We start from the raw sequence: 13,826 nt of genomic DNA, 5'->3' as shown, positions 1-13,826 counted from the left end.
GGAACCACATGGAGCCATGGCATAGTACAAAGTGGGGCGAGCCTTGGACCCTGCTCCCTGGCTGAAGCCACTGGAGCGGACAGCCCCAGACCCCCTTCCCTGGCAGGAACTTGAGTGGCAATTAGATCATCTGAAGGCGGATGGAGCCTCTGGGCTGTAGTTGCCACCGCTTGCGTCTACAGTTGGGAAGGCACCTGATGTGTATGGTCTTTGAAGTGGGAAGAGGCATAGCAGGAGGGACACAAGTGGGGAATTCAATACCTGAGTAAGCCAGGAAGAGACTTCTGTTGCTTAATTGTTTGTAGCCATTATTGCTACTCGGCCCCTTGTGATGGGCGCGCTCTGGCACTCACAACACTGACCAGAAGACGCCCTGCCTCAAAGAGCTGGACATCTTAAGTAGCTGTTGTTTTTAAGAGCTTATAGGTCGTATCTTAATAATGGTTCATTTGGTCAAGGCCAGGACGAGGAGGTTGCTTTTTGGTTAGCAGGATATGTGAGTATGTATGTGATGGCTCTCTGATTAGTGGTTTAGCTGATGTGGACAAGATTAAGGGCCCCACCGTCTTCCTTCATAGCTGTCGGAGAGTTCATACCACCGTATGATAGCGGATAGCCTCTTTGTAGTGCGAGGAGGTAGAGTTGGTAATAACCAGCTCCGTGTTCGGAGCGGAATAGTGGGCACACTTCATACTCAGAGTTTATTGTTCTTGCGGAGCTGCCTGCACCCATGGTCACAAGCAATTGGGGTTAGAGAAAACAGGCCAGGCCAACTGCATGGTGTCCGGTCGTGTGGGACCTTTTGGCTTCTGACCCAGTATGGCGTTCTTATGAGCCTGTAGCAACTCTGATGGCCACAGGAGAGTAGACTTCTATGAGCACTGGATACCAAGTATCTAAATGGTCAATGAGGGCAGAGTTTCACTACTGGATTACTGGAATTTATTTTAGGTCCCAGCTACGCGTAGGTAAATTTAAGTGTAATACCCGCTATAACTGATTGGGGTTGAGGAGAATAGTGAAAAAATCTACCATCTCTGAGGTGATAGCATTGTTAAGACTGATCCTCTCCTGAGCTAGACTGCAGGCTGTCGTCAAGGAGAATTCTGCCATCAGCTAGCTACCGCAGTGGCATGGGAGACGTCCGGTCCCTTGGCATAGTGTGGGTGTTCTACACTGAAGCCGCTTACTTGCCTGTGTGTTGCGTGCTTTGTAGACAAGCCCCAGGGATGTTGATCTTCTTTCCCTTCACTGGTTGTCTTCCATTGCATTTGAACATAGTTTTCAGCTCCTGTGGGGCAGCACGCCATCTGATGTGCTGATCCCGTGAGTGCATGATCTGCCACAGCAAGTGTGGTCAATTAGGATGAGCTCATCACGTCACACCCATGTCGCAGTGAGTGGGATTCCGTGCGGCCCGAGTACAAGCTGTATTCTGAGAATGGGGCTCATTCGGGCAGCTGGAAAGCCTGGTATCTCAGAATGGTGTTTGCTAGAAAGATGAGCAGTCTGGCATGGGATTATGAATCCGCCTGTATGTGATGATCTTAGGGGGGGGCTGGTGGAATAGGGTGACTCCATGGATACAGACCTGTTAGTGGGAGGGAGGATGGAGGTTTGTCTTCAGTGATGATTGAAAGGAGGCTAGGAGGGAGACTGGGGAGGGGATAAGGATTTAAGAGCTCTGGAAACAATTTGCAGTGGTGGGAAGTCAATCAGATGTTTCTGGGTGGCTAAATAATTGCTTGCTTTCATAAGGCACTTGTTTCCTCCGGGCCTAGGGTGCTTTAACCCCTGCTCCACCTTCAGTGTGTCACCCTCAACACGACCCTGGGTCCCCAGCCTCCCCCGTGGGGGCACTCCGCCAAAACTCTACCTCTGTGGCCCCGCCCTGTCCTCCTACCCCTTCTCCGCAAACCCCCAGCCCTGCTCATGTCTTGCAGTGCCCCACCCCCCTTTCCCCCAAGCCCCTCTCATCCGCCTTCTGGGCCACCCCTCCCACCCCTTTCCCCGCAAAGTCCCATCCCACCCCTTTCCCTCCCTTTTTCCCCGCCACACGCCTCTTCCCACCCCAGCTTTCCACCTCTCCCCTCAAGCACCCCCATTCCCGCTCTCTCCCCGTCCTTGCTCCCTTGTCGTTGCCTTGCATGTGCAACTTAGTTGATCTGTGGTGGCAGGAAGCATGGGAAGGGATGGGAGGTGGGACTGGTGGTGTTCATTATGGAATTTGGGCTGCGTGTGGTGTAAAGCACCCACTATTTTATTTACGTTGGGTGTCCCGGGCTGTGGCAGCACCGAGAGTCAGTACTTATATCTGCTTTATAACTTCATTGATTGGAGGGGACAATGTGCCAGTGATCTCCATTTTGTTTATCGTTACAGCTGTATCATTGTCCCCCTTCCCCTCATCGCTTCTTGGGGACCACTGGGGGCTTGTGGTTTCGTTGGCTCAGGCCCTGGTTCCATTGACTGTGTTGTGTTTGTGTGCAGGGTGCAGTGTCAGTGGCGTCTGAGCCTGACTGACTGGGGTGCCGCTTGTGCTGCTCTATCGTGAACATATATAGGACTGAGACCTTAGTTATGGTCCAGATGCCTCTGCTCGACCAGCATCAGCATTTCAAATACTGGATTTTCAGAACTGGGAGGAAGTTCTGGTATTTGAGTGCTTGACTAACACCGGTCGCTTGCAGAGAATGGTGTAGGGGCAAGGGCCCTTATCAGGCTTATGGAGGAGATGGCATCGTGAGACAGGGCTGCCGGGCTAATGGTTGATATTGGAGGAAGAACTGTCTGGCTGGACCAGGTCTAGGGTTAGGGCTGAGTGTGCATTGGTTACGGTGAGGGTGAGGGAGGTTCTGTGCACGGTGATTGCAGATTCTGTCGTTTTTTATTAATGTTTGCAGTATCCTGCTTGGCTCTGTGGGCGTCAGCAAGCAACAATAAGGATATCGGTGCGAAGGAATGTGCTAGGGCATCTGTAGTTAGTGTCCTTCTGTGCATAGCTGGGCTCGCTGGCGGCACCCATGCTGGTTGCCTACTCGAGACAGGTATAGACCCAACAGGAATTGAGGGGCTCAGAGACAGGGGTATTGGGGATGACTTGGGGCTGAGCGAACCCTGGCTAGGAGGCCGGAAGGCCTGTGTGCTCTGTGGTTGGTAGGGGAGATGATGGTATGGGTCTACAGGAATAATTGCTGTATGGTTTCACTCATCGGTCATATCAGCCGGCCAGGAGCATTAGGGGATCAGAAAGGTGCAGCAGGGTATAGTGGCCAAACACCGTGTTGTAATTATTCTAAACGTAACCAAGGTTGGAAGGCTTCATAAACAGTATGTAAGCTGTTAACGTCTCTTTCACTGGAATAAGGGTTAACATACAACACCTGTATTTCAGACTGACCATCAGGGAATAAAGATCATTTCAAATCTCGGTGTGGGGGAAGCTCTTTGTTTGTGTGTCTTTTTGGGGTTTGCTTTGTTCTTCTTCTGAGTCCTGAAGGGTCTGACGTGCTAACAGATTTTTTGCAATCTCCCTGCTACAGTCTCTTGTATCTTCGTAATAGTTTGAGTATTTGCAGTAGAAACTTGCAAAGGTGCTGGTATAGTTGCTTTGATTGTTTTCTGTGGTTGCAACTGTATCTGCTATGGATAGTGTTTTAATGTTGGTATTTGCTAAAGTATTGTGTGGTTTAAATTAGTGTGGTAGTTCTTGCTTGGAGAGAGGGCTTTTTCTCCTTTTCTATAGCTGAATAAGACCCTGTAATATTCCATCTTAAATTTACTTAGTTGGGGTTGGTTTTTACTTTCTTTCTGTTTTTATAAAAGCTTTTCTTTTAAATACAGTTCTATTGATTTTTTTCCTTTTGGTTCAGGTAGCGTGGGATTGGTCTGTAGCTCACCGGGATATGATGGATTACAGGGTTAGGAAAGTGAAGGGAGGTGGAAGGGGGATTCCTCTTTGGTTTAGATTCACGGGGAGCTTGACTGCTGCTCTATCTCTCCGTAGTTGTCTCAGGTGCGGGAAAGATTCGGGAGGAGAAGTGGAGGGGGTATAGGGAAATGGGTTTATTCCCCTTGTTTGTGTAGCTCAAGGATTTGGGTCTTGGGGGTCCCAGGGCACGGCCTGTGCACCTTTAGCAGAAGGACAAGATAACTTACAGAAGGAAAACTTACTAACGAGCTGCCGCGGCCAAGAGTACTTAACGCACCTGCGCTTATGTAACTGCTACAGGGGGAGGAAGGAGGAGGAGAGGAGGGGAAGACAAAGAAGTGTGTGAGAAAAGAATGCTGCAGCTGGAGAGAAGAGGGAGGGGAAACGGGGGCTTGCTAGTCAGCGAGAAAAGTTCTCATGGATAAAAAGGAACAGACTGCTTGTTTTAGCTGGGCTGGATCTGAGGGGTACTAAGTCTCCCAGCCCCGCTTTGGGATCCCAGATAAACTTGTGTTCTGCTTCTCCACCTCGCTGTGTTTATTGGCGCTAAGCACTCCGGGCACGGACCACTGGTGCTCGCCTTGGGCATTCCTCTGTGCCTGCAACACCCTGGCTTCGGCAGGACTTGTCCTCACTGGTCTAGTCTCAAATCTCCCAAGCAAGAGGGCTCGGCTCCTCCCCAGAACGTCTCCCCCACAGCTGGGCCTGGATCCCTGGCAGGGGACTTGTCACTCCTCCACCCCTTCCCCCGGGTCTATCCTCAGCACTGGCCAGGTTCTGCCCCTCCCCGTGCACAGAGGCACTGGGCCCCTGCTCTGGGTGCTGACCCAACGTGGCACTGGGCATGGTGGAATACACAGCTGTCAGGCTGCTCCTGGCGAAGCTAGTTACACTGGCCAGGGCTGCTGCTAACCAGAACCAGCCCGAGCACACATCAGGCCCGTTCCCTGCCTCTGGATCCACTACCGGGGGGCCCTGACGGTGCCTGACTCGAGACTCTCGCCCTCCCTGCTGCCCTGCTCCACGCCCAGACAGGGGGATGGGACATTGTGGGAGCTGCAGGACCCTGCCTGAATGAGGGCTCAGTTCTGGGATCTCCCAGGATCCATACCTCCTCCTTCAGCGTCTGACATTGCTGCAGCAGGAACTCCAGGTGCGAGCTCTGCCTCTCCATCGTGGACTCCTGCTGCTGCAGGTGGCTCAGATTATCTTGGTTCTTCCCTTTGCAGACGTCCAGCTCCTGCTGAAGGTGCTGCAGCTTGGCCCGCAGTTGCTCCAGTTCTGTCTGGTGGGCTCGCTCGCGGGATGTGAGCTCCCCCTGCAGCTGCTCCACTAGCATCGCCTGCTGCTGGCTCTAGGACACAGCCCAGAGAAGCAGGGTCCCACACCGGGCAGCTCTCAGCGAGGTGCCGCACTGTAACGCAGCAATCAGGCCTTCTACCCCACCTCCCCACGCATGACCCTGGCCCGCCGGGTGCTCAGGCCACAGGGGACCTGGGAAGTTGGAGTGAAACAGTTATGTCACTTCTGAGTTATTCTCACAGGCCCCAGCGTGAAATTTGGGGCTGGGTGAAGGCCAAGGTAATGGAGGCCAGAAATGTGCAGTGGGACCAGTTCCGTGGAGAACGCCAAGGAGGGCATAACCATTTACAGCCTGAAGATTCATGCAGACAGACTGATGGACAGACAGGACTGACCGGCACCTCCATGGTACTAGACAGACCAATGGACAGGACTGACCGGTGCCTTCGCGGTACCAGACGGACTGACGAGCAGAACTTAGTGTCAGTTCAAGCCAAAGGAGTCAGGAGGCAGCCCCAGTTCCAAATAATGCAATGCTGCTGGGGCTGGGAACTGCTTAGAGATACGCTGAGGGGCAGACTTAGGCAGCACAGGCTCTGACTCGGTGGGTACTCCAGGACTGAAGCACCCATGGAAAAAAACTAGTGGGTGCTCAGCACCCACCGGCAGCCAGCTCCCCTCCCGCCCACCAGCAGCCCCTACCGATCAACTCCTCCCGCTCCCTCCCAGCCGTTTCTGTTCTGTGGCATGCAGGAGGCGCTGCGGGAGCAGTGGGGACAGGGCGCACTCAGGGGCGGGGGCAGGAAGAGGCGGGGTGGAGGCTTGGGTGAAGGGGTTGGGTGGGGTGGGACCTGAGGTGGAGCAGGGGGTTAAGCACCCCTGGGGCCCGGAGGAAACCAGTGCCTAGTGAAAGCAGCAATTATTTAGGCCCTGAAACTCTGATTGACTCACCACCTGCAAATTGTTCCAAGCTCTTAATCTTTCCCCTCCCCAGTCTCTCCTACCTCCTTTCTCAATCACTGTAGACAACACCTCCATCCTCCCTCCCACTCAGGTCTGTAATATGGGTGTCACCTTCCACTCAGCCCTCCCTCTAGATCCTCACATCCAGGCCGGGTTCTAATCCTGCCACTTCTTTCTGCAAAACACCATTCTGATCCAGGCTTTCCAGCTGCCCGATGCCCCATTCTCAGATAGCAGCTTGTACTCGGGGCGGAATCCCACTCCTGCTGACTGGGGTGTGACGTGATGGCTCTTCTCTTTGACCCACTTTGCTGTGGCAGTTCATGCACTCCGGGACGCATGGATGGTCCGTGCTGCCAGGGAGCTGAAAACTATGTTCTCATGCAATGGAAGCACCAGTGGGAAAGAGTCTAACTCCCTAGGGGCTTGTCTACACATGCAACACAGCAGTAGCGCTTCAGTGTAGACACCAGCTATGCCAAGGGAGGACGTCTCCCATCACTGTAGGTAGCTAGGCTGATGGCAGAATTCTCCTGTTGACCTAGCGCTGTCTATGCCAGGAGGTAGGTCAGTTTAACTGCATCACTCAGGAGTGTAGATTTTTCACATCCCTCAGCAACAGTTATAGCGGCCTAATTTCCTAGTGTAGGCTGGGCCTAAATAAATTCAGTAATCCATTAGTGAACCTGCCTCCTTGTCCATAGATACTGGACCAGGCTCAGTAGACTACTCTCTGGCTCATCCACAGTTGCTACAGCCATAAGAACGGCCATACTGGGTCAGAGCAAAGGTCCAGACCGGACCATGCATTGGCCTGGCCTGGTTTCCTCCCCATGCTGTGACCATGGGGCAGCATCGCAGACAATAACCTGAGGTAGAAGGGTGCCCCGCTTGACGTCTGGAGTCTGGTTTACAATGTCTAGCCTCCCTCGATACAGAGGCTATCGGCTATCATCTGGTGGTTGAACTCTGCATATGAAAGGAGGCGGTGCCCTTTAATCTCTGTCCACACAGCTAAACCTCTAATCCAGGCCCTCATCATCTCACATACCTGCTACAGCAACCTCCTCGTCTCTGGCCTTGACAAATGCCATTTAGATTCACCTATAGCTCTTAAAAACACAGCTACTTAGATTGTCAGCTCTTTGAGGCAGGGCTGTCTTTCTGGTCAGTGTTTGTGTAGTGCCTAGCGCTGTTCACAGGGGCTCGTAGCCAATATGGCTTTACAAACAATAAGCACAGAAGTCTTCTTCCTGGCTTCTCGTTTTGATTCCCCCCTTTGTGTCCCTCTGCTAGTGCCTCTTCCACTTCAAAGACATACACTAGGTGCCTTCACTGTAGAGCAGCGGTGGGCAAACTACAGCCCAGAGGCTGCATCCGGCCCTTCAGATATTCTAATTTGGCCCTCAAGTTCCTGCCAGGGAGTGGGGTCTGGGGCTTGTCCTGCTCCAGTGCTTCAGCCAGGGAGCAGGGTCCAGGGCTCGCCCCACTCTGTGCATGCCATGGCTCCATGTGGTTCCTGGAAGCAGTATCATGTCCCCTCTCTGACTCCTACGTGTAGGGGGCTCCACACACTGCCCCCGGCCCTGCCCCAAGTGCTACCTTCGCAGCTCCCATTGGCTGGGCACCTGCGGATGGAGCAGCGCGCAGAGCTGCCTGGACGCACCTCCACATAGGAGCCGGAGAGGGGGCCATGCCGCTGCTTCTGGGAGCTGCTTGAGGTAAGCGCCGCCTGGAGCCTGCACCCCTGACCCCTCCCACACCCCAACTCCCAGCCTCAGCCCAGATCCCCCTCCTGCCCGCCGAACCCCTCGGTCCCAGCCTGGAGCACCCTCCTGCACCCCCAACCCCATTCCAGAGCCTACACCCCCATCCAGAGCCCTAACCCCCACCCCTGCATCCCAACCCGCTGCCCCAGCCTGGACTACTTATTTCTGGCTCCACCCCAGAGCCCGCTTCCCCAGCCAGAGCCCTCACCCCCTCCCACACTCCAACTTCCAGTTTTGTGAGTATTCATGGCCTGCCATACAATTTCCATACTCAGATGTGGCCCTCAGGACAAAAAGTTTGCCCACCCCTGCTGTAGAGCCTTTGATGACCTATCTCCGCTTGCCCCATCTTTTTTCATGTACCATAGACATATCCACTCCTTCATTCATTCAGGAAATGATGCCAGTCTTGATTGCCCATTTTAGAAATTTCCCCACAAGTCATCTCTCATTGCACCCCCTGTGCAAGGAGAAGCTCCCCGAAACATTCTGCAAAGCCACCTCATTGTCCTCTTTCAAATCCTTCCTTAACACCCCCTGCTGCCAGGTCCACATAAACCTCAGCATTGCTTAAGCAGCTGGTGTGCTGTGACCTCTGCTTTTCATCCTGACCCGTATAGTCTCACTGTTTCCTTGTGCCCCCTCTGCCTGTTATATCCACCTACTGTCTCCAGTCCTACACCTGGACTGTAAGTGTTCTGGGGCAGGGACTGTCTCTGTTATATATTTCTACAATACCCACATCTAGAGCTACCATAATACAAAGAATAGATAGGAGTAATAAAGAGAGTGTCTGTAACCGTGCATCCACTCATGCCTGCCCCACTCCCCTGCTCCCTTCAATTCTTTGCTCTGCCCATTTGGCAAGACTGTACCTTCCACCAGAGTGCAAGCAGTGTGGGGCAGGGATTTCTCTCTCTCTCTGTGCAGCACCCAACAGAACTGGGGCCTGATCTCAGCTGGGGTCTCACTGTAATGTCAGGATCAAAGAATAATCAATCCCTGCCTCCCATCATGCACTGGGCTTTAGTGCTGTCCATGGACCTACTGGGAAATGCACCAGAGACTCGCCCCAGCCCAGCCTGGCTGCTCTGACGGGTCAAGGCTGAGAACGAAGTGCATTAACTCGATCCCAAGTGGGGAGCCCACAGCACTCACTGTGGGCACTGGAAACATCTCTCTTGTGCCTGTGGAAGAACTCACAGTGGGGCTGGGGGCAGTGCCAGACCCGTGGGAGGGGAATCCACAGAGCAAGAGTGCAGCAGAGAAGGGGACTGTCTGCCTAGTTCCAGCAGGGGGTGCTGTCCCCAGGGTGGCATTTGAAATGGTCCCACTTTCGCCCTTACCTTCCTCGTCTCCACATCGAAGGGCTCCGGGGTGGGGGTCTTGGCTTTCTGGGGGTCCTCCTGAGGCTGGGAGAGCGCACGCGGGAGCAGCTGGGGCCTGGTGGCAGCGAAGTTCATCAGGGGATAGATCCCATTCCTGCCACAGAGACACAGGTCAGGCGGAACCAGCCATGCCCAGGCCCAGCTAGCAAGCGGCGAAGGAAGGGTCATGGCCCCATGGCCCGGGGGAGCTGTGCTCCAGGAGGAGGAGAAGCTGGGCCCTGTTGATGTGGGGGAGGCAGCAGGGCACAAGCCCTTCCCCCCCACTCCAGACATGGCTGCCTTGGGGGCCCGCATGGTTCAGGGGCTGTGGACAGAACGGCCCCCGTGAGGATGGGGACAAATCAGGAACTGACCCAGAAACCACTCAGCAGAAAGGAAACATTTCTGCAAAAGCTTCCCTGCAGTGTTCATGACACTGGCAGCTCCACGCAGCCCAGGGACGAGGCACTGTCTGGCATCCAGCGGTCAGCACTGAACGAAACCAGCCACTCCACTGGTGCTCGCACTAGAGAGCCTGAGCTCAGGTCTCTGGAGCGGATGGGCTGAGGCCCTGTCTGCCAGAGCCTCAGTGGCAGCATGTTATCCACGCATGGAGCTTCTGAACAGGCCTGGCTGAGGGATCCGTGGGACACCACCCAACCCCAGCTCACCTGACATCCTCCAGGAACTTGTCAAGCTCCAGGAAGGAGACTTCCGAGTATCTGGAAGAGAAACAGGAGGGGAGAGGTTACTGAGGACAGTGGGGCAAGGAGGGACAGAGAGAGGGGCTGGGGGAGAGGTGGGGCAGTGATACTAGCAGCATCAAGCCATCTTTCCTGGGCGTGGAGGTTGCAGGGTTTCCTGCCCATCCACACTCCCTGCTGGGGCTGCCCCAAGATCCCCCTTCCCAGGGGTCTCACCTCCACTGCACTGCAGGCCGCCCCTCTAGCCGGATCTCCGCCATCACCATGTTCAGGTCCAGCCACTTCGTATTCTCCTCCACCACGTTCTCTGGCATCAGGTCTACAGCAAAGCCAAGAGAAGAACCTGTCAGGTGGGAGCTCTGCACAAACTCTCCCCACGGGTAGGGGCCTGAGCCTCCCCTTTCCCCGAGGAGGGGCCTAGAGAGCCTCTCCCATGCCCTCGGCTACGCCGGGGCAGGGATTTGGGTGGCTGCCTCTGGTACAGCCCTGCTCAAGGCCCTGTCTAGTGCCAGGGTGCTGTGGCTGAGAGTCCCTGTTCCTCGTCCCCACTCACACTGGTTGTTGATGAAGCAGTGCGCTGCCAGCAGTTTGAGGGAGTGGACCTCAAAGAGCACCTGGTGGAAGAGCAGGTTATGGGCTGTCGGCCGCTTGTCCGGGTTGAGGAGCAGGCACCCCAGAATGAAGTCCTGAGAGGCAAAAGGGTGGGGGATGAGCCTGCGTCACTGCAGAGACCTGCCCCTATTGCAGCCCCACCACAGCTGCCCGTCTCCTGCTCACGCCCAGGAGAGGCAATAAGTGCCCATACTCTGAGGGCTCCAGTAGCCCCATGCCAATGGGCAGCATCACCAGAGGGCACTGCAGAGTGCACAGACTTCGGTGCAATGATCGTGGAATTCGTGGTACCACTTTAAGGGGACAGTGTTCCTGGGGGTTCCGTTGCAGCATGAGGCTGGGCTACCAGGAGCACTGGCTCCTAACGCTGCTGAGCAATGTGAACATGGAGGATGCAGGGGAAATTCAGCAAGGAGACTGGAAAAAGAATTGGGGGGGGCGTGTCTAACAGCCCATCAGAATCAGCACCTGAGAGCCTTTGCTCTGCGCTCAGGAAAGGCTCTCAGGTGCTGATTCTGATGGGCTGTTAGACACCCTCCCCCAATAGTCCACCTAGCCCAGTATCCTGATAATGACCGGTGCTAGATGCTTCCAGCAGTTGGAGGTTTAGAGACACCCAGAGCATTGGGTTGTTGCATCCCTGCCCATTCTGGCTATTATAGCCATTGATGGACCTACTCTCCATAAACTTATCTCATTCTTTTTTGAACTCTGTTATTGTTTTGGCCTTCACAACATTCTCTGGCAAAGAGTTCCACAGCTTGACTCTGTCTTGTGTGAAGAACTACTTTCTTTGTTTTAAACCTGTTGCCTGTTAATTTCATTGGACGACCCCTGCTTCTTGTGTTATGTGAAGGGGTAAATAACACTTCCTTATTCATTTTCTCTACAGCATTCATGATTTATAGAACTCTATCATATCCCCTGTTAATTGTCTCCTTTTTAAAATGGAAGTCCCAATCTTTTTACTCTGTCCTTCTGTAACAGTTGTTTCATACCACTATCATTTTCATTGTCCTTCTCTGCATTTTTTCCCATTCTAATATATCTTTCTTGAGATGGGGCAACAGAACTGCACGCAGTATTCAAGGTGTGGACATATCATGGATTTATATAGTGGCATGATGATATTTTCTGTCTATTTTATCTATCCTTTTCTTAATGATTCTCAATATTCTGTTCGCTTTTTTGACTGCCGCTGCACATTGAGTGGATGTTTTCAGAGAACTATCCACACTGACTCCAAGATCTTTCTTGAGGTGTAACTGCTAAATTAGACCTCATCATTTTATATGTAGAGCTGGGATTATGTTTTCCAGTGTGCATTACTTTGCACCTATCAACATTGAATTTCATCTGCCATTTTGTTGCCCAGTCCCTGAGTATTCCTTTTGTGAGATTCCTTTGTAGCTCTTCACAGTCAGCTTTGGACTTAACTATCTTGAGTAGTTTTGTATGATCTGCAAATTTTCCCACCTCATTGTTCACCCCCTTTTTCCAAATCATTTATGAATATGTTGAACAGCACCGGTCCCAGGATAGATCCTTGGGGCATCCTGCTATTTACCTCTCTCCGTTTTGAAAACTAACCATTCATTCCTACCCTGTTTCCTATCTTTCAACCTGTTACTGATCCATGAGAGGACCTTCCCTCTTGTCCCATGACTCCTTGCTCATTCTTCTCTTCTGCAGACTAAACAATCCCAGTTCCCTCAGCCTTTCCTCATAAGTCATGTGCTCCAGCCCTCTAAGCATTTTTGTTGACCTCCGCTGGACTCTTTCCAATTTTTCCACATCCTTCTTGTAGTATGGGGCCCAAAACTGGACACAGTACTGCAGATGAGGCCTCACCAATGTCGAATACAGGGGAATTATCACATCCCTCAATCTGCTGGCAATGCCCCTACATATAAAGGCCAAAATGCCGTTAGCCTTCTTGGCAACAAGGGCACACTGTTGACTCATATCCAGCATCTCGCCCACTGTAACCCCTTGGTCCTTTTCTACAGAACTGCTGCCTAGCCACTTAGTCCCTAGTCTGTAGCAGTGCATGGGATTCTTCCGTTCTAAATGCAGGACTCTGCACTTGTCCTTGTTAAACCTCATCAGATTTCTTTTGTCCCAGTCCTCTAATTTGTCTAGGTCCCTCTGTTTCCTATCCCTACCCTCTAGCGTATCTACTACTCCTCCCAGTTTAGTGTCATCTGCAAACTTGCTGAGGGTTCAGTCCAGAGAGGAGGAGAAACTGATTGTATGTTTCGCAAGCCATTCACAGTCTTTGTTTAATCCTGAGCTGGTGGTGTCTCAATTTGCAGAGAACTGAAGCTCAGAGTTTCCCTTTGAAGTCTGGTCCTGAGTTTTTTTTGCTGCAGGATGGCCACCTAAGGTCTGCGTATGTGTGGCCAGGGAGGTGTGAAGTGCTTCTCCTACACGTTTTTGTATATTGGCATTCCTAATATCTGATTTGTGTCCATTTTATCTTTTCCGTTAGAGACTGTCCAGTTTGGCCGATGTACATAGCAGAGGGGCATTGCTGGCATATAGATGGCGTATTTCATTGGTGGACATGCAGGTGAATGAACCGGTGAATGACGTGTTATGTGTGATTGGTGTGGGTTGGTTAGGTCCTAGTGATGTGTCGCTGGTGTAATTATGTGGGCACGTAGTGGCATTCGAGTTTTGCATGGATTGTGGTTCCGGAACCCAGATCCATGCAAAACCTCGATGCCACTCTGCCCACTATATCTCTACTCAGCAACCATGACGACCCTAACCAGGACCAGCAACCCAAGCATGCCACTAACAATGACACCGGTTCATTTCACCTGCATGTCCACCAATGAAATACGCCATCTATATGCCAGCAATGCCCCTCTGCTATGTACATCGGCCAAACTGGACAGTCTCTAAACGGAAAAGATAAATGGACACAAATCAGATATTAGGAATGCCAATAACAAAAAACTGTAGGAGAACACTTCACACCTACCACCTGCTCCCCTGCCACACAACAGCAGACCTTAGGTGGCCATCCTGCAGCAAAAAAACTTCAGGACCAGGACTTCAAAGGGAAACTGCCTGAGCTTCAGTTCATCTGCAAATTGAGACACCACCAGCTCAGGATTAACAAAGACTGTGAATGGCTGCCCAAAATAACAAAATCAGTTTTCCTCCTCTC

At 52.6% G+C, this 13,826-nt stretch overlaps 1 protein-coding gene across 8 annotated transcripts in view; it reads right to left on the bottom strand.

Moving 5' to 3' along the window:
* Positions 1-13,826, bottom strand: part of NRBP2 (nuclear receptor binding protein 2) — a 66,345-nt gene that overhangs the window by 8,442 nt on the left and 44,077 nt on the right. For 7 of the 8 annotated variants that reach the window (XR_012655408.1, XM_075063362.1, XM_075063365.1 and 4 more), the window contains 4 exons: positions 10,590-10,722; positions 10,253-10,355; positions 10,004-10,054; positions 9,312-9,447 (listed from right to left, as the gene is read on the bottom strand). Coding sequence is in view for 7 of the 8 variants with exons in the window: in XM_075063362.1 (XP_074919463.1) it covers positions 9,312-9,447; positions 10,004-10,054; positions 10,253-10,355; positions 10,590-10,722 (423 nt within the window). In the remaining variant the exon portion in view is untranslated. Of the gene's footprint in view, positions 1-8,832; positions 8,936-9,311; positions 9,448-10,003; positions 10,055-10,252; positions 10,356-10,589; positions 10,723-13,826 lie in introns of those variants that run through there. The other variant, XM_075063368.1, reaches the window with a different exon arrangement.

The sequence above is a fragment of the Chelonoidis abingdonii genome, chromosome 2, assembly GCF_003597395.2.
Source record: "Chelonoidis abingdonii isolate Lonesome George chromosome 2, CheloAbing_2.0, whole genome shotgun sequence".
NCBI classification, from domain to species: Eukaryota; Metazoa; Chordata; order Testudines; family Testudinidae; genus Chelonoidis; species Chelonoidis abingdonii.
Note: the sequence above shows the minus strand (reverse complement) of the source record. Positions and strands in the feature narration are given on the sequence as shown.